This window comes from Centroberyx affinis, unplaced genomic scaffold (genome assembly GCF_046629955.1).
Source record: "Centroberyx affinis isolate AG114_WGS23_722 - 3 ecotype Tasmania unplaced genomic scaffold, CSIRO-AGI_Caff_v1 ptg002338l_1, whole genome shotgun sequence".
Taxonomy (NCBI): domain Eukaryota; kingdom Metazoa; phylum Chordata; class Actinopteri; order Beryciformes; family Berycidae; genus Centroberyx; species Centroberyx affinis.
Window position 1 is genome coordinate 216,379 of NW_027280605.1, and position 21,397 is coordinate 237,775.

The 21,397-nt window shown below is 40.6% G+C and overlaps 1 protein-coding gene across 1 annotated transcript; it reads left to right on the forward strand.

The window, feature by feature from the left end:
• The first annotated feature begins 769 nt into the window (after nt 1-769).
• rhoua (ras homolog family member Ua) lies at nt 770-10,496 on the forward strand. Its single transcript, XM_071533212.1, has 4 exons — nt 770-1,347; nt 1,934-1,992; nt 4,103-4,291; nt 5,009-10,496. Exons 1-4 carry the CDS (start codon nt 1,080-1,082, stop codon nt 5,291-5,293), a joined length of 801 nt encoding a protein of 266 aa, XP_071389313.1. The 5' UTR covers nt 770-1,079; the 3' UTR covers nt 5,294-10,496.
• The last annotated feature ends 10,901 nt before the right edge of the window (nt 10,497-21,397 follow it).

A 21,397-nucleotide genomic window follows, 5' to 3' on the forward strand; every position in this document is an offset into this window, starting at 1 on the left:
GGCTATATAAACTGAAATCAAAGGGGAAATGACAGGGAAAACTTGACGGAACTAAACTTGAAGCAGATTTATCAGACAGGATTGCAGAATATTTACCCCACCACATGGTCTCCAATTTCTTTTTTTTATTTGTTGTTCCAGTTATTATACTGATGACCACCTGCTAAACTGATGAGAAGTCAGTTAAATTCTCTCTTTGTCTCTCTGCCCCTCTCATTTTCTGTCTATCGTTCCCTCTCCTTTTCCCTCTCCCTCTCCCTCCCCTCTCACTTTTCATTCTCTCAATTCAGTTCAGTTCAGTTCAAATGAAATCAATTCAATTCAATTCAATTCAATTCAATTCAATTCAATTCAATTCAATTCAATCTGTTTTATTGGCATGAAAGCTAAAGATATCCTAAATACAATCGAGTGAAGATTAAAAAATAATACCAATAAACATCTGTTGCCATTGTCTGTTCCTGTGTGTGTGTGTATGTATGTGTGTGTGTGTGTGTGTGTGTGTGTGTTGCACTACTTTCTAAATGTAGGATCTGTGTTGTGTTTTCATCACTCAGACTCTTCATTGCACAGTGACTAATAAAAAAAACAAAAAAAATAAACAAAAAACAAAAAAAAACAAAAAAAATAAATCATAATAGCCTAAATTATTAATACAGTCTCTCTCTCTCTCTCTCTCTCTCTCTCTCTCTCCCCCCCCCCCTCTCCCTCATGATGTCATCTGGTTCACGAGGAAGGGGCTGTCTGTCGGGTCTGCCCATCGGACTGAATGGAGAGAAACTGTTGCAGACGGAGGATTAAATCCCTTTTCATTTTAACCGAGCCACAGTTTATCGTCGCGACGCTTCAAATGGGCACTGCCTCGACTTTCAGCTGTCCGGCGTCGACTCAAACTTTCGGGATTTAACCATGGAAACAAAAAGAAAACGGACAGCCGCGACAACAAAAAGTCAGTTGACTAACCGTTTTGTAGCCTAGCTGATAACGGAAGAATGGGAGCTTCAAAAACTGGCCCATATCAGGATTGAATCTCCTCCTCGGCTCTCCTCCAGCTATTTTCCACCCTCTTCTCATGCCAAATGCCTCCGCAGGGCGATGGGGACTACAAACCAGCAGCGGTGTCCCCCGCTCCCCCCGTCCCGCCGAGGAGGCTCCGGAGCCGGGACAGGGGCTCCGGCAGGGCTCGGCGGTCCGGGGCAGGGTCGGCGGGAGCCGGCGGAGGGGAGAGGCGGGTGAAGTGTGTGCTGGTCGGGGACGGGGCTGTGGGGAAAACCAGCCTGGTGGTCAGCTACACCACCAACGGCTATCCCACCGAGTACGTCCCGACCGCGTTTGACAACTTCTCAGGTAAAACATGGAGGAAAGACAGACAGTTTCTGATGTAGCCTAACATTGTCTTTTATCACCAGCTCTCACCAAGGCAGCTTCCTTGATCAAAAGCACTCCAGCAATCCTGTAATGAATTAGGCTATACATATCACAGCAACACTACAAGTCCCCATTGGAATAATATAGTAGACCTGTAGTAATGTAGCCTAGTATTATAGACACAAAATACCATAAATGACAATAAGGTCACCATTAACTCACTACTGAGTGACAGAGACACACTATAAGTCCCTATAGAAATATAGCAGTAATACCATGGGAGATAAAAATGTAATAAAGTACAATAAGATTACTATAAACTCACTATTAGTATGATCGTTTTGAGTTGAATTTACAAATGTAGAGTAATAGACAGGAGTTGTTGGATCTGTATTGTAGTCAGTTTTAAGATTATATGACTGTTGTTGGCAGAATATGAATCCTTTTGATGGCCATATAGACCTTAACTACTAAATTAATTTCAACGGGATAGCTATGACTGCCAAATAAACATATTGTTACATTGTTGCTGACCTTATGATTGTGTGTGTGTGTGTGTGTGTAGCGGTGGTGTCAGTGGATGGGCAGCCGGTCAAACTACAGCTCTGTGACACAGCTGGACAGGTCAGTAACTTCAATGTACACACTCACTCACTCACACACACACACACACACACACACACACACACACACACACACACTCACTCACACTCACACAGCTGCGTTCGTATTTCCTGTTGTACTGTTTTGTTGTTGCTGGAATGTCACTAGAAACAATGTCCCCTTGATAGAGAGAGAGAGAGAGAGAGAGAGAGAGAGAGAGAGAGGAAGAAACCTTCACAGAGAAGGGCAGTGAGCTGCTTCTTTCTTTCTTTCTTTCTTTCTTTCTTTCTTTCTTTCCAGCCTGTAACAGAAAAAGCAGTGTGTTGTTTACCACAAGGCCTTTTTGTATGGAAAATAAAATAGCTTTTTCTTACATTGCTATGTCAAGAAACATCTAGAGAAGGAGAGATTTCTTTTGCTGTGAAAACACAGGATCAATCATCCTGGCACCTGAAGAAAGTATCCAGATTCTGCCTGGTTACACTAATAAAATCTTTGACACACAAAGACACATTTTTGTAAAACAGTTTATTCTGAATCAACAGGTAGGTTTTATGTTATAATTACCCAGGGAAACTTTTTGACCTGAGCAACTTTCCAGCAGGACTGTGGACTGCTGGAAACTGTGCTGTGACTGTGAACTGTTAATTTGCCAGTTTATGGATATGTAAACAGATTCTTGCATGTAAGTACTGGCTGATGGAAAACAAATTCTTTGGAACTTTCAGGTTCCACCAAAACTAAAAATAAAAGCCCAGTTTGCTTCAATGTTTAGAAATAATAGAGAAGTGTAGCTTCAAACTGCATTTAATGTAACAATCCATGACATTATCATATAAATAAATGTCTGCTTTGCTACTGTTATTATCTATTGGCGATTGATATAACACAATAGTTATTCAATCTATAGCCAGTTCATGAAAGCGTTTACATTTACTGCTCTAAACACCTGGTGTCAAGTAGGTCTTTCCTGGGGAAAATCCTCTGGCACACAGGAAGTGATGCGTTTTGTTTGGAGTAAACAGAAGAAGAACTGGGTAGTTAACTTGAGCAGCGACAGCAACCATGGCTGAACAGACAAAGAAAAGAGCGCCACCGACAGAAACTCACACTTCAGCAACAGAAGATTAAAGTTAAAATATCACAGTACTGACCACACTGTTTGATTGACAAGTAATCTGTGGGAAGCAATGGCCGCTTATCAATAAAGATATTGGCAAAATATAAGCTTTAGTTTAGCTTTTAGTCATTATGTCAAGAGCTTCTCAGGAAATTTGAGAATGAAAGATGTCTTCTTTCATTGGTTTGAAATAAACATAAAGAATAAAGGTCATAAAGGGGCGATCTATGGAACTATCTGAATATTTCAGATTTCAGACACACACACACACACACACACACACACACACATTGCCCTCGCCCAGGGTTAACCTGTCACATCACAGAGTGAGGAAGTGAATTATCACCACCACCACCATCATCATCATCATGTCCTCAGAAAGTACCATGACGCACCACACACGGTCTGAATGAACAGGAGGATCACAGGGAGAGGAAGGATACAGGGAGAGATAAAGGGAGAGACAGAGAGAGACAGGGAGAAGGAGAAACATGACATATCTTCATAGTTAATCTGTCAGACAGAAGCCTGAGTGGAATGCCAGCCAGTTTTTTTTCACTCAGCTCAACGCTAAAGGATGGCACTCTCTCTCTTTCTCTCTCTCTTTCTCTCTCTCTCTCTCTCTCTCTCTCTCTCTCTCTCTCACACACACACACACACACACACACACAGAGTTAGACCTCGAAAGCTGGATTTCAAACACCGCTGTTACTAAATCTGATTCTGCTGTGTTCCTTCCTCTTCTTTGAAGTTATCAAGGCATCTCATGACTTTCTCTCCCTCCCTCTCTCATCCCCCTTTCCCTTCTTGCTGCCCCCCCCCCCCCTACCGTCTCTTCCTCGTTCTCTTTCCTTTCCTCTCCCTCTCTTTCTTCAGGATGCTGATGATAACTGCCTACCATGCTATTTGTCTAAATGATCTTAAAAATAATTATTGTATTGATTTGTAAAAGCTCTCTGCCTTCAACTTTCTCTTTTTTCCCTCTCCCCGTTTCACCCGCCTCGTCTCCAGGATGAGTTTGACAAGCTGCGGCCTCTGTGCTACACCAATGCCGATGTCTTCCTGCTCTGCTTCAGCGTAGTTAGCCCCGCCTCCTTCCAGAATGTTCCTGAGAAATGGGTTCCGGAGATCCGTAGACACGCCCCCCTCGCCCCGCTCGTCCTCGTTGGGACGCAGTGCGACCTTAGAGAAGATGTTAAGGTGTGTTAAAGTTTCTACTACGCTTGCTACATTTTGACATCAATAAATCAGTACGACAGTAGTTTTTGAGACATCGGTATAATTATGGAAAACAAGCAAAATCTTGTCAAACACTAGTGCTAACAGTACTACTGGCATGATATAGAGGCTAAAACTATTCTTTAACTCATTTGTTTAAAGGTAATTTTACCACTGTATCATAATTCATTTAACAATGATGATGTTTAAAAAATAGTACACGTAGCTCCTTTTAACGTGTGTTTTACAAAGACTCATTGCTGAGGTTTGTAGAGTCACACGAGAGTCAGCCATGAACTTGTTTGTTTTTGGAGCACCTGCTGGTCATATCAGGGTTCACAGACGTCCTGTTGGTTTGGGGCCGGTGTTTTACTGCTAGAAATCACTATCATGTTTAACCATATGGAAAGCACCAGTGTTTCTAGATTGAATGCTGTGCAAGCTCTGAGAGGATGTCTGCACTTCATCTTCATACCATGCTGGATCTTTCATACTATGTAGTTGTACTTCAGTTGAGCTAACAGGACATTTTTATAAATCACATGTCGTCAGTGTCTTGCTGAAACCTCATATCTCCAAAAATTAAAGTTTCCATTAATTGAAAAGACATTTTACAATGTTTTATCTTAGAAAACTTAGAAAAACAGTAATCTTGCACCATGTTTAAAAAACAAAACAAAACTTGTCTCCTCTCTTCAGGTGCTGATCGACCTGGCTAAGTACCGGGAGCGGCCGGTAGACCCAGTGGACGCCAGGGACTGTGCGGCGGAGATCGGAGCGGTGGCCTACATGGAGTGCTCCTCCCTGACCCAGAAGAACCTGAAAGAAGTGTTTGACGCGGCCATACTGGCCAGCCTGCAGAACTACAACTCCCATAAGCGCCTGGGAGGGAAACAGAAACGACAAAAACAGCAGAGGCAGACGCCAGACAAGATGAAGAGTCTGTCTAAGTCGTGGTGGAAAAGGTACTGCTGTGTGGCCTAGGGTAGACCTGCTATGGATTTGGTCTTGATACTGATCTTAACTGTAGCCTTTTTTTTTTACCTTAGCCGGACCTGGATTCAGCTGGGTTTTGGTCCAGCTTGGACTAGCTTTGGGTTTGTTGTCTTTCTAATGGAGCCTGATGGAGGAGGAACTCAACTCTGAACCGAACAAAGACTGTCTTGGATCTAAATCGAGACTTAGTCCCTTTTCTAGATGTTTTTAATCTTATCATGGATGGGATTTACTACTGAGCCTAGCCCAGTTTTAGTAGAGCCTGTTCTGGACAAAGAACTGTACTGCTGTGTCCTAGAATGGACCTAGGATCTACTTAAATTTGGTCCTTTTTCTAACCTGGTTTTCATTTTAGCCTGGTTCCAGTGCGAGTCCACTAGCGGAGGAGATACTGCTGTGTGGCCTACAGTGGAACTTACACACCCAGTCCGACCCTGGACTTAAGACTGTTAAGACCCTGGGTTACGACTGTTTCCAAAAGAGTGAGCATGGTGAATGAGATACTTTTGTGTGTCCTAGAATGATGAAACTGATCCTGGTCCAGATTTGCACAGGAACAAAAAGTTAGATTTTCTGGTTTGTGTTTAGTCTGATGTCTAGTGGGATGAAGCAGTGGAACTGGACTGTCAGTGGTCTAAACTTGATACTGCTGTATGACCTAAATTAACTTAGGACTGTTATGCATCTAAATGTTGTCCTTTGTCTAACCTGATTCTAATTGTAGCCTGGTTCTGATAGACACAACATGAGTAGGAGGTACTGCTGCCAGATCAAACCTTGTCCTTAATTACACATGAACAGAACACCTGATTTTTAATTTTCTGACCCAGATCTGATCGTTTCATCACTAAACATGAAACTGACATGAAACTGACAGGCAAAAAAGTAATATCTTAGTCAAAAGCCCAGCCCCTGTTCAATTTTAGTCTAGCGTATTACTTACTCTGACTGGGTCCTCTGAATTTACCTGGGATTGTCTTAGATAAAAATGCAGACTTTGTTCATTTTCTAAACAGGTAATAGATTTATCCTGGTTCTTGGTTCTTAGTTCCTTACACAAGTTACTGTGGTGCAGCCTAGAATAATCTTTTCACCTGGACCTCTTAACCTGGATGTGGAACCTGGACTATAGTTCACTGTCGGCCTAAATCATTTTTAATCTTAGTCTGGATCAGAACTATTTCTGGAATTAGGTGTGGCGCATATATCACATCTTGTTTGGAAAAGCGCCCATGTTAAAAGATAATACCAAGATGTTTTCCATGTGGGTCATATGCCATTCTTGCCTTGATAGGAAGTAATACCTCATCTTTTTCCACTTCTGTGAAATTTCCACCGTTATCGGAAGCCTGGACAGTGATGAATCAGCACAAAACAAGAATGTCACAGGACCCACATGACAGAAAACTAGTATTGTTCTCTAACAACAAGTTATATCCTTTCACAAAGCACAACATTGTATCCAGCCATTGACATGCTTCCATCTATCCTGCATTAGTACTGAAAGACTATACAGTCTGTGGCGATTACCTGTTAAATGTAAATCATTGTATTTGTTCATGGATTCTAGCTAGCACTTCACCTTAAGCAGGATATTTTGGATTTAGTCGTTTGTTTCTCTTCACCTCTATCACATTGTGTGGAAAAAGTCTGTGTACTGTTACTTCAGTTATCTGAACAGCGTGTTAGAATCGTAAGCATTTCTTATTGGGACCAGTATTGGTACCACAAGCCACAAACTAGCTCATTATGGTAGCCGAGGGGCCACTGCAGAGGCTTTATGTGATAAAGTACCTTGTGAAAGAAAAATTCAGGCTAAAGTTGAAAATGCCAAGGTATCCATTTAACATGTTCTTCCTGTCAACCAGAAACTTGTGTCAGCAAGACGGGCAAAACACATTTGGTGTTCAAATACTTGTACAAGTTGATGTGTGTTTGATGTATCTTTCCAGACACTTAAACAGCCTTAAATATCGGCACTTATAGGATTACATAAACCAAGTGTTCTTTGTGCTTTTTTGTTTTGTTTTTAATTTTTAAATGTACTCAACTACTTTTTTGCCTAGGTTTTCAGCAAGGGAAGGGTTCATAACAAACTGAATAAAATAAAGTTGAGTTTTTTTCTTAGAATTTCAATGCAATCATGTGTATCTAAGACTGTGAAGTGTGAATTATGTACATATGCAGTGAAATCTTTTTTTTTTTTAGTATTCATGAGCTGAAGTTTCATTCATGCAGTTGCTCTGCACCTGTTCCTTTTACTTTATCCAAAATACAATTTTCTACTGTACTACAGTGGTAGCCATGGTACAAGTCCACTATTCTGCATCGATCCTGAATTAACACTACAGAGGCAGCCATTGTACAAGTCTCCTATCCTGCATCTACTGTATCCTCCATTAGTTCTCTTCTCTCTCAGATAGACTAAGTGTCACATTTTGTAAAGCAGAACTGAAAAGGATACTGGATACTGGAACACAAAGTTCGGCTAATTGCCATCCCATTAACAGAGAACAAAATGGAGTAATTTCAAAGTAGTCGCTGGGTGATAGAGCAGCATTGCAGCAACGCAGTGAAGTAGTTTACTGTCGCAGTCTGAACATGCAGTAAAAAGAAATGCCTCTATGATGGCAGTGGTGCTGCCAGCAGAAAATATAAACTCTCCTTATTATATAAATATTAAGGTAGTATCAGATTTGAAGTAATCCACTATGGTTTATTAAATATGCAACAAAATTATTCATATATTGACCAGATAAAACCCCTAAATATCATTTTTAATTTACTAAGCTGAGGCATTTTGCTGATTTTTTACTTTTTTTCCAGCATGTATGGCTCAAAGTCAGTGGTTCTCTACTGGAGTGGAGTGGAGTGAGCTGTGGTGTCCCTTGAGATTCAATTAACTACAATTCAATTGAAATCTTTACTGTCCAGTAAAGCAATTTTGGTTTGCAGGTAGGGAAACTAAACAAATCACCACATAATATACAATACAAATAAGCATCCAGAAAATAGATCTTACGTGATTACAGTGAGGTTACACTGAAATGTTAAAGAAAATAAAATGGATTGACATTTCCACATTTACTCCTCACATTCAAGATTCCAGTAATGTTTTCTTTGAAGTTAATGCAAACTGAACCCAGTCTAGCAGCTCAAAGTGTTTGGTCGTTCTCTTATGATTATACATCGTTCTGTGGAACATTTTCACACAATCAGTAATTTGTTTTTCTTTTGAGTTCGGTTGCTCAAGTGTCCCCAGGCACCAAACACAGCTACAGCTTGATTTTAGGCTTAAAAATTTGCACCCTACCAAACTCAAACCTGCAAAAATGTTGTCTTCCAACCCAAACTGAGCCTGTGGTGTCAGTCGATTTCATGATCCAGAATCTGGCTTAAAGAAGTTCTGCTAATACCAGTGTTTTTTTGTTCATCCAAATCTGAGGATTTAATTGAAACATGTATTTTGACTCGGCCTGGTTGGTCACGTTGATTTTAGGCGTTCGGTTTGGCAGTACTGGATATGTGTGTTTGTTTCTGCTGAAGATGTTACAGCTGGGAGTGAATGGGTTGACTGTTGCTACTCATAATAGCAAATACATTGTTTCTTACTGGGGACTACGCATAATACATTGCTTGTCTTTGTGTGTGTGTATGTATGTGTTGTCTGATCGTAGATTTAAGTAGGCTAGAGGTCACAGACCCTTATGATGGCTGGCATTTCCTCTGTAAAATTTTACCATATCACGTATTCTCTGAATAAATGAATAGACTGAGAATAGTATAGTTTCCTATCGCAGTGATGTTGACTGAATACAGTATATGATCTAGGGCCACAGTCACACTGTAATTCACAGTTTAATAACTGATTTACACGTCAAAATCACAGATCTGATCAGGCCATGGCTGTCTAAACAGGGAAATGTCGTATTCCACCCGGTTTCTCCGTTTTTAGGCAGCTTTGTGTTTGAAATTATCTTTTTTGCTTGCTTGAACATATCAAAACAGCATGAATGATATCTTGGTCTGTCGTCATCCAATCAGGAAAAAGAACAAATAATATATTAAATGTTTCTGATGAGGAAATGTCTCTGTCTCCTCTCCCTGCCTGTCACACCTGATAACTCAGGCTTATACTGTAATGTTTAAATGCATAAACTGCTTGTCAAACCCCAAATGACTTATTGGCATACTGCAAGTGTTTTCCCACATGGCTGAGGCAACAGTTTGTTACACAACAATATATTTACTGTATGACAGATGTATGGCTTTGAAATGTAGGAGGGATGGCTCTGTGCAAGTGAATGATTCTGTATAAAGACAGTCAGAGAAGAGACATGGTGGTGATTTTCCACTAGATAGAGTGCTATGGGTGGTGTTTTATAGAAGGTAAGGCAAAAAGATTAGAGTGTTGTGTGTTTGGGACAGGTGCAAAGCTAGGATGTATATTTGGCTTGTTATGAAGAAATTCACTGGTGGCCTACAGAGTTTCCACATTGTGCAGCCAAAAGACAGCTAATAATAATAATAATGCTAATAATCTGTACTGATGAAACTGCTGGTTGACTGGCTTCTTCTTGGACGGCCATTGCATACTTGGTCAAAGTTAAGTTATAGTCTCTGTCTATTTGAATATTATCAAAGCTCACAGATTTACCCACTGTTTATCTACACAGATGTGTGGTTTGACACAGTGTGGATGGACAGGAGAGTGAGAATAGACAACAGCCAAGATTCAAAACTACAGAGTCACTGTATGTGAATGGACTCAGACTCACTGTAAACGCATGGGTTTTCAGCCATTTTAATGCCACAGCACACTCACAGTATGCCGGGCACTAAATTCCAACGCATACCTAATTGTTTGTTGCACATGAATATCACATAAACAAGAGGAGATCGCATGGGGGAGGGGATGGCATGGGTTGTGCATACCTAAGATTTCATAGTTTTATTTTGTTTGATATCCCCTAAAGCACGCCTGAGCTCACTCTATGGGACAATAGTTGAAAGCCGCTGGCTTAGCAGACCAACCCACTCTACTGTATCTGTGTGAAACATCAGTTTGTTTTCATTGTCGACGTTTTACTGCATGTTACCGCTGAAAAAAGTTGCTGTAAAAGATATAGCTTTGATATAATTTGTTGCCACTAAATTCCCTGTTTAAATGAAGATGTCAGTCAAAGGTTGTACAGAAGTTTTATACCTTGAGAAATAAAGAATATTTGGTATAATACATGCTGTGTGTTGTTTTTAAGGCTCTGCTCCAGTTGGACTGCTCACTGGCTAACAGAGCAAGACAGTAGTGGTACTGGGAAGCTCCCAGCTATGAATGTGTGTATGTACATAAAACACCTGTGTGTATGTATGTATGTGTGTATGTAAACTCCATCTTTATCCTGGGGCTGTAAATGAGAATGTGATCACAGTTTCTATGTGTTCACAGTAATTTTCCTGACATAAAATAGACATAAAAAAAAGTCAAAAGATACCTAGAGTTCAAATGATCAAGATACATGGCCACAATGCTTTTAGTTAGATTAGGCGTACACAAGATTTTGTGTGTATCATGTTTGTATTATTTCTTGTGTCTGTTCACCAAGATGCTTTCGCAACTGCTGAAAGAGCGAGCCATGAAACAAAAATCAGCGTCAGTCACGTCATGGGACTATAAAGGCACACAGGATACTGCATCCTCTGACTTTTATGAAAACACATGGTTTAAACTTTTGTTGCTTGGCTGAGTAACAAGGGATCAAAATTGAAAATGTTTTCTTTTTTGGTTGTTGAAGTTGTGTTTTGCATTATAGTGTGCTTGGTGATAACCAAGTGTAACAGCCATGCTGTGCTCAGCTGACGCACATCAGAAGAGAGGGGGTGGGATGGGAGAGACGTCAGGGGCATGGAGATCACACACACACACACACACACACACACACACAAGCACACACACAAGCATGCAAAGCCCCCTGTCATCAGACATAATCATAATAAATGCACACACACACACACACACACACACACACACACACACACACACACACATTGTACCTTCAGACAAACCACACTCACACAAACACCCACAAGAAGTCCACCAACTTCAGACTTGATCAGTGTAAACAGCCTTTCTGCTTTCAGACCCTCATGGTTATGCAAGAGCTTTATTTGGAAGCCAGTCATGTGACATTTGTTTAGTGCCATGTTTCATTCTTGGAGGGTGGAGGGTGGAGGGGTTGGGGCGGGGGTGGAGGGGGGAGTGACAGTGCAATGACTGAACTCTGAGTCTGGGAAACTATTTCTCCATACCTGACAGCACAGAGTTGGTAATGAGAAGGCTGGTTTTGTTCTGGTGAGATCAGCCGCTGTCTGAGCTGAGCAGAGGCCGGTCTGTTTATTGATATCACTCGGCTGTTGTTCTCCTCGTGAGCGGGCCGGACGCCAACTGGCACTTTGAAATTCTAAACTGTTTACCATCCAACGGTCATGCGTTACATACTGCCAGGAAAACACTTCTATCATTATCAGAGCAACTTTGAAGGCTGCACCACTATCTTTGTAATGTCTGCAGCTACAGTCAGCGGATCCCATTTAGTCCTCAGACTTCAGGATTCAGACTTGACAAGGCCTTGGCAACTGATAATGTAATAACTGTAATAATTGGTCAAAATGTAATAAAATGCACTTCTAAATGGGTTGAAAATATGATAAAATCTGTTCATGTATTAAATTGCTGCATAATGCAATAACACCCAACAAACATTTTGACATTGAATAGATGTTGATACGACAGCCTACACCAATATAGAAAATAAAGTGAAAGCTGAGAGTAAATAACACATAATGACCATTTTATCACTTTCTTTTAGTAACAGTTTTTTAAATTGCATCATTGTAGTGTCAATTTACAGTAATCAATCACTTCTTTAAAACGTTTTTTTAATGAAGAAAGGAAGGAGAATATCTCTGAAAAAAAAGTGTGCCTGACACGTTAATGTGCCACTGCTTATTATATTAAAGTCACACACACAAACCAACCACACACATGCACACGCGCGCACACGCGCACACACGCACACACACACACACACACACACACACACACACACACACACACACACACACACACACACACACACACACACACACACACACACACACACACACACACACACAAAGTGGCCAGTAGGACATTGGTCTGAGGCTCAATTCCAGCTCATTCTTACAGGCTCTGTGTGTGTGTGTGTGTGTGCATCTGTTTCTTGTGTTTCTTTGTGTGTGTGTGTGTGTCTCTCTCTCTCCCCCTGCCTGTCTCCCTGTGTGTGTATGTGCTTCTGTCATTCTCCATAAGTGTGTTTCTCTCTGAGCCTTGTGTGTGTGTGTGTGTGTGTGTGTGTGTGTGTGTGTGTGTGTGTGTGTGTGTGTGTGTGTGTCGTACCCCATGTCTACTTGTGTTTATTCATCTCTATGTATACGTGACGTGTATTGTGTGTGTGTGTGTGTGTGTCTGTGTTACATAACATTAAGAGGGGCCAGAGTGACATCAGTGCTGACTCTTAACGAGCAGAGTTGAAATACAATCTCCACTCTCCTAACAAGTTATAAAGCCAATCAATGTGTGTAGACAGCTGCACCCTGTGTGTGTGTGTGTGTGTGTGTGTGTGTGTGTGTGTGTGTGTGAAAGAGAGAGAGAGAGAGAGAGAGAGCATGATGGAAAAAGTGCAAGACAGCAGTGAAGAGAAAGTGAAGGAAAGAACGAGTGAGAGGGAAAGAAAGAGTGAGAGGGAACGACAGATGGGGAGGAGAGAGAAAGTGAGAAACGGAATCTGACAGAAGGTGACAGAGTGACAGCAAGAAAAAGACAAAGAAAAAAACAGAGATAGAGAGAAAGAGAGAAACAGTGAGAAGTGTCCAGCTCAGTGTTTGCCTATGTGTCTGTGTGTGATCATGGAGGTTATCGAGAGGGAGAGAGAGACAGTGACAAAGAGGGAGAGAGGGAGAGAGAGAGAGAGAGAGAGAGAGAGAGAGAGAAATGGACAAAGTCCAGCAGGCAGAAAAACAGAAAGGATGAGATAAATAGAGACGGAGAAGGTAATGGTGTTGACTTGGTGTGACTTGGTGGAAAAGAGAGAGGGCAGCAGTTGTCTTTGTGGGATTATGGAGTTTAGACTTATGTAGCATATTTTGACATGATATAGAAACACTTGGTGGTTAGTGTGAGTGTGAGTGTGTGTTGGGAACCACTATTGTAGAGTATCAGTCAACAAGTGTTCCAAAACTATGTCTCAGAAAAGGGGTTGGTGCAGTTGTCCTGCCTGGCTCTATATGTTATTAACTTGTTTAGTGTGCATGTTTTATATCTAGTTTCACACTTACTGCAACTCATGTACATGTATTATATATCATGCACACACAAAAGCATGTTATGCACACAAGTTAATACTTTGTTACCACAAAATGCATTTTTTCCCCTTCAGGACGGCCACTCCTCTGCTCCATAGTTGTCCAACTAAGTGAAGGTTAGCACAGTCATGTGCTGCTGGCCACTGAGAGCAGTTGAGGGTTCAGTGCCTTGCTCAAGGGCGTATCAGGAGTTTTTGTTGAGGAAGGAGAGCAACACTCCTTCACATCACCTGCCCAGGATCCCCCAACTAATGCAAGGGTTTGAGAGCCACTGTTATTTAGTCAAAGCCTTGCCAAATCTCTTCAGTAAGCATATAGTAACCAAAAAAAGATACATTTTCTTTGTAAGCCTACACAATATCATGCAAAACCAGTTTGTGCAATAACAGTTTGAAAAAGAGCTCTCTATGGAATCAAAACCAAAGAACAAACATGATTGTGAGAACTCACTTTTGCATTTTTTCTCAAGAATAAACAGATAAACTTCAAGTGGGTGTGGTGTGTTGTGTTTTCATTCCCCTGATGCTGATTACATAACATGCACACAATCCTCAGATTTTAATGCTACTACGAGAATACTGCAATCAATCAAGACCAGTCACGTAAACACCCGATTATGGTACTTCAATTATGATTACTGAAGAATACTGCTGTGATTACAACATATGGAGCACTGGCACATTAATATCAGTCACATTATGGGAAGGCTGTTTGGGAGTATGGGATCTCCCAAACAGCCTTACCATAATGTGACTGATACTAATGTGTCAGGCTGTTTGGGAGTGCCTGACCACTGGAGTTTCAGTCTGACCAACATATCTTCAATGTCAACATCAGCGTTCGGTGAAAAGTTAAATGTTCATCTGATACTGATTCCTCTATCGGGGCCGAGACTTCCCTACACCTGATATCGCAAATTCCTCAACAACACACACACACACACACACACACACACACACACACACACACACACACACACACACACACACACACACACACACACACACACACACACACACACACACACACAGCTAACTAAACAGATTGAAGCACACTCCTGGAATCTTTATTGAGCAAGCGAAACTGCTTTTTGAATTGGGTTTATCTCTCTATCCATTCAACTCTTGTTCTCATACACACTTTCTCTCTCTTTCCTCTCTCTCTCTTGTCTCACTCTCCTCTCTTTCTCTCCTTCTCCCTCTCCTCTCTCTCTGTTTCTTTCTCTGTATCTGTCCCCCCGTCTCTCTCACCACCTTCTCTCTCTCTCTCTCTCTCCCTCTCTCTCTCTCTCTCTCTCTCTCTCTCTCTCTCTCTCTCTCTCTCTCTCTCTCTCTCTCTCTCTCTCTCTCTCTCTCTCTCTCTCTCTCTCTCTCTCTCTCTCTCTCTCTCTCCTCTCTCTCTCTCTCTCTCTCTCTCTCTCTCTCTCTCTCTCTCTCTCTCCTCTCTCTCTCTCTCTCTCTCTCTCTCTCTCTCTCTCTCTCTCTCTCTCTCACTCTCTTCTTCTTTCACCTTTCACCAGACCTCTTCCTCTCTGCTGGAGGACCTTGAAAAGGAGGTTGTTTATTTGAATAATGTGGTGACATATGTGTGTGTGTGTGTGTGGGTGTGTGTGTGTGGGTGTGTGTGTGTGTGTGTGTGTGTGTTACAGTGTGTCATGTGGGATTTACACAGTTGAGAAATAGTGACACGTACACATACACTACCCCAATTGATGAGTACATTTACGCACATGACTCTAGATAACAGAGTATCTATAAGCAACTACATCATGGTCAAGATGCATCTTCACATCCTGATCAACAAGGGTGGAAGTAATTCATTACATTTACTCATTTTGCTGTAAACTTTTTGTTTAGTATTTTTTTTAAAGTTAGTAATTTAACTTTTACTTAAGTAAATTTTCACTTAAGTATTGTACTACATTTTAAATCACATCTTTCACAGAGTAGAAATGTTATAGGCTCTCCATAAGCAACAACAAGCAGAAATTGGCCAATTGTGGAGCCATTTGCAGTGAACGATCAGTCAGCAAAGAAGAGAAGAGTAATCTGGCTTTACTTTGTTTCTGCACTTTATTTTGTAAATTATTTTCCAATTTCCAAAAATAATTTACTTTGAAATCTGTCCTCTCATCCTTGTCGAATTGCATGGGAATGATCACATCTAACAATGTTCTCTTTTCTAAAAGGTAACTCAGTAACTTAAGTAAAATATCAGCAAAGTAACAATACTTCTACTTGAGTAGGACATTCTAGTACTCTTTCCACCACTGCTGATCACAACTGTCTTGTATATATGAATAAACATACTATTCTGATGATGGACAATGTGCTTATTGTGGTTGTGAAAAACCGTAACACAGTACCGGTAAACAGTGTAAGGTATTTACATAATTTCTCAGTATTCCAGATAATGTGGACATATCCCAGCAACAATAGTTGGGTTTCTCAGAATCAGGATATGGGCTTATCTGGGTTATTGTAAACAGGATATGCATTTCACATCAAATATCTTCAATTCAGCTGTGCCAGACAAGGCAGTGTGAAAGCACCTTTAGCGTGGATTTTTATCTTAGTGATACTTACTCCGCTTCTCCAGTAATTGTACTGATGCACAGTAACTACAGTAGATTTAGTTACTGTCCAACTCAATGATATCATCACACTAAGGAAGTTCATAATTCACAGTAGCAGCTGGGACCAGGGCTGGGAATCACCAGAGAGCTCATGATATTATTATCACAATACTTGAGCCATGATACTATGGCACTTCTTCAGTACTGCATTATTGTGATTTGTCATGCCATTTTTATCCAATTTGACCAACTGCTGTAAAACACTGAAATAACTCCCCCAGGGAAATACAGTGTCAGAATCAATTTGATCCAATGAAGTTCAAGGCCTCTACAACTTTCAAGCACTATTTTACAGTAATGACATTTTTTACTTTCACAAAAACATTCACTCACTTGTTAAAAGCCTGAAATGTGAATAATAATATAATACTGGGTGTCAGTGTATTGATGCAATAAAGTAGAGCGAAGTATTTCAATTTTATATGGATCAATATTTTCCCACCTCTAGCTGGAATAAGAATTCTCTTTCAGAACTTTATTTTCCCCCATGTCTGAATTTCAGACACTCAGCTAACTACAATAATGTTATTTACCATACTGCATGTCACTCTACTGAGTTGAACTTTTTCCTCAACCTTGCACCCTTTTTGTTTGGGTTAAATGATTAGCTTGACATTTGGAAGTTCAATCCTTTCAGCCCTTATCATAATCTCAGAGAAACATATATTGATATACTGATATTTAATTTAACTTTACTTACAACAACAACAACAAAAAAAACTTTTTTCTTTTTTAATAAAAAAATATAAACATGTTTTAGAGTCTGTGAAAGTGTAACAAACCTGGTGGACAAATAAGAGACTAACATTCAAACTGTGAATGTGAAAAAGATTTGGATGATGATGATGATGACTACTCTCTACTCCTGATTCATCGATTAATCTCTACAGAAACTGGAATAGTATCTGAAGTGAGTAACACACACACACACACACACACACACACACACACACACACACACACACACACACTTCTGGGAAGCAGGGATTAGTAGCTGATATTGAGAGGTGGGAGAGAGCAGCCTCCTCTATGGCCTCCAAACCAGATGTAACCAGCTGGCACACACACACACACACAAACACACACACACACACACACACACACAGAGTTCCCACTGGCCGGGCTTGTGGCATCTGGCCAGAACTTTTGTCTTGTTTTCAACTCTGTGAGCTGACACAAATGTGAAGAGAGGGAGGGAGAGAGAAAGAGAGCGAGAGAGAGAGAGAAAAGAAAGAGGGGCAGACAGAGAGAGAGAGAGAGAGAGAGAGAGAGAGAGAGAGAGAGAGAGAGAGAGAGAGAGAGAGAGAGAGAGGCCTTGTTTCAACTGAGCAGGGTTCAAAGTCGCTGCTTACTGCAATGCAATCACTTTAGCTAATGAATCCCTGTGATAGAGGACACGAGAGGAGCTGGGAAATTCATGCAGGTCTTTAACATTACGATTCTCTCCTCGTTAATTGATCAAATACAATATGTTTTAACAGGTAGAAATTGTATATTACATTTTGAATCAGCGATCAGCTGGTCAGTCAAATGCACAACTCAATGTGAAAGATGTGAAAATCGAATCGTATAAAATTTGTAAAACGCAACTATGGAGTTTGTGAGTGTGTGTATGTGTGTTTAAAGAGAGAAAGAGGGGAGCATGTCTGTTGTGTTACTAGGAGGGTGTGTGTGTGTGTGTGTGTGTGTGCGTGTGTGTGTGTGTGTGTATGTGTGTGGTGTACAGGGTGTTTAAGTAGAGAAAGAGAGGGGGATGAAGAGAGAGTGAGAGAAAGAGACAATGTCTTATTGAAGGAGTCGGGTTCATCAGAGGGAGGATAGGAGGTCATTCTCCACAATTGTTGAACTATTTTCTTTACAAAGTAGTATGTTTAGTGAATAAATTAATAGCCATGCATTTTTTATCATTTTACCAATCTGTCCCACATTTTACAGAGCCTCGTTCTCCTCAACTTTTAGTTGAGTCTAATGACAACACATTAGACTCCCCCCCCTCCCGCCCCCCAGTTGAAGTGCCTTAAGCAAGGCACTGAACCCCTGACTGTAGCCACCAAAGACTGTGGTTGGACTGGGCAGCTTCCAGGTTTGAGTATTTGTCTCATTGCAGCTGCTGCTGTTTATAAGGATACTGAGGTTTGGTGTGAAAGTAAAGCTCTTTTTGATCAAAAGGGAAAATCTAAAAACTCAAGTAAAAACCCTATAGATTAAATTTGGCGCAAAAAGGGCGTAAGTGCACTTTTCTGAATTCTAATTTCTGTAAAAGTATGAAAGGTTTTTATGTTTTGTTTTGAATTGAAAAGAAAGATGCAATCTTTTTTTGTTTGTTTTTGTCTTTGCTCTGCTATAAAATGAAGAAAATGTAACTTACAGTCGTTTTGCTCTAAAGCAGAGGACAACAGTGCAGGCCATGTGTTTTGACCTATCCTGCATGTCATTATCGCACCTCTCCTATTTTTCCTATTCACTGTAGAAAGTATAGATGCTGAGAAATAATGTCAAAATGTGGTTGACTAAGTTGACTTTCTTGGTTAAATAAAGTTCACAATAAAAGCCAAAGTGGGTTCAGGCGAGCAGTCATGGGATGCTGAACGACTGTTCATATGATCCAGAGCTGTGCGCTGCATGCAGGACCACAGGGCTTCTGTTGCCTTTTTTGGAACATGGTTTTCAACCAGGTCACAAGATGATTCAGCTGTGGGGAGATGAGGATCGCTGGGGTCACAAGATGTTTCAGGAATGTGTGCAAATATTTATTTCTAATACAAAATAATAAATAACAAATCTGTTATTATGCATATACTGTATATATCGCATAAATGAATTTCTGACCTGTAAAATTAGGATTTTTACAGCCATAGAGGCTGTCTGCCATGATGAAAGGAGAGTTCTGGCTTGATAAAGTTCATTCTTATCTTCTTCTTTCTTATGGTTTATTTGTCAGTGTTTTAGCAGTCTCAATACAAGAGCGTGTCCCACAGCAGAGAAAGCTCTCGTTTCACTGCTGACATTTCTTTACTTACAGGAAGAAACGGTCCTCCTCTTCCATAATGCATGTGACGATGGAACACAGCTCTTTCACTGAGAAAATGTAAACATGTTAACAGACAGCATGTTTTATGACTGTCTCTGACCACACTATAATGAGACCTCACAGTGTGTTTCCCAAACCAACAGTGGCACTAAATATCCCTAATGTGGAAGCACACACAGTAAGAACAGAGTAATGTTCAAATTAGTTAGTTCAATACTTAAAGTTAAAGCCAGCACACTAGCATACACACCCACATTTTGCATTAAATTAACTAATTTGAACATTACTCTGGCATTAGTGTATGTGCTTCCACACTGGGAACATTTATTGCTGCAGCATTATCTCGCTTTATTTCCCATAAATTCAGTTGGAACTTTTTAGCCGCTTTCAGACTCTAAAATCTGTTTCTCTGCTTCAGAGATCATCACAAGTTAACACTAATATATAAATAAGAAAATATATATTTTCAGAAAGGCAAAAGTTTTTAGAAGTTGTGAGTTAAAAAGTTTGAGAGACTTTTTTTCTAAAGCACTCTGTGACCCTCTCCATGAAAAACAAAACACAGGAGATAAAGAAAACAAGGAGAGAGAGAAAAGTATCTGTGTCAAAAGGATTACAGAGTCAGAGAGAGACAGAGAAAACAAAAAAGAGTTAGAGAGAAAATAAGAAAGCAAAAAAGAGAACTTACAGTTGTTTACAATTACATTGGCCCAATTTGAGTTTCAAAGTGCAAAACTCCTAATGCAAAGAGCCAAAGTGACTTGCCAAAATCTTGCTTACACCCTCTTCAAATGAGTGCAATGTTCCAATGAGTATTATTAAACATGCAGTTTACTTAATCAACTCAGCATGTATTTTTAATCATGTCTCATTACTTCCAACAACAGTGCCCAGATTAGTAGCACTGAAACGCAGTTGCTTATCACTTCACCACTGCATTAAAAGGCTGCTAGAAAACCTATATGACTGTTGTGACAGCATTTTTGATTGTTCCCTGTATAGTACTGTACATTACTGTGAGAATGAGAAGAATAAGTAAGAGTGTATCAGTGAGAAAGATGAGATGGTGAGAAAGAATGGGTGAATGTGTGGGTGTTGTGTTGTGTGGGTGAAATGTTAGATGATGTAAGGCCAGCAGTATGTCCGCTGATCAGACAGCTGTTTATGTTTCCATTTCTCTCTTATCTCTGACCGCACCCTGTGTGTGTGTGTGTGTGTATGTCTGTGTGAAAAGGCTTCTCCCCTACCTTTTCACCTGACCCTATTTTCCCCCAAATTACTGCATTCTAATGTAATATGTCCCCTTACCTGTGCAGAGTCTTACCTGTTCCTTGGGCTGGTTAGAGTAAAAGGGAGAGTGTGTGTCTGCATCCCTGTATTTAAGGTGTGGCCTGGGCCATACCAAGTCAATGGGGGAGGGACTTTCCCTGGCTAAAGCGTAATGTGGAAGTTAAATTGCCCACATAGAATGGTGACTGTTTATTGTTTTATTTAGATAGTCATCCTATATAATGTTTGAAAATATATGTTTCATTTATATTTTAAGAACATTTATGATAACCTCCTCTTGTATAGCCTACCCTATGTTTACCTAGGATAATAGTTCAGTCCAATCAAGGTGGGGCTGGGGAGGGTATATAAGCTGGTCATTCTGACCTTGGTAGAGAGAGAGTAACAGCTTGCTGTGAGGCTGTGGAAGTGTTTGATTTGAGTTGATATTTGTAGCATCCCGGGGCTGCGTCTTTTTGTTTCCTGATTTTTGGCTTATCATTTTTGGTTAATAAAACCACAACCTCGTTTGCATTATACCTCTGCCTCATGACTCCCTTCTTCAGCATATCGACATCTTTTTTTGAAGTTTTTCCAGTGCCAGTCAGCCACACTAGCATCCCTTTAAGTAGTGGTACAAGCGGTAACTCTACAAGTGGTGGCAGTGGTGGGATGTTTTTGCGTCATTGACACTGGAGAGAAAAAAGAAGAAGCAGGGGCGCTACAACACCAGGAGTGTGCAGAAGGCCATGCAGAG

What these genes read in the sequence shown, in the direction of transcription:
- rhoua (XM_071533212.1), top strand. Translation starts at nt 1,080, where the DNA reads ATGCCTCCGCAGGGCGATGGGGACTACAAACCAGCAGCGGTGTCCCCC. An exon ending in TCTGTGACACAGCTGGACAG is followed by an intron (nt 1,993 to 4,102) that starts GTCAGTAACTTC and finishes CCTCGTCTCCAG; the next exon opens with GATGAGTTTGACAAGCTGCG. An exon ending in ACCTTAGAGAAGATGTTAAG is followed by an intron (nt 4,292 to 5,008) that starts GTGTGTTAAAGT and finishes TCCTCTCTTCAG; the next exon opens with GTGCTGATCGACCTGGCTAA.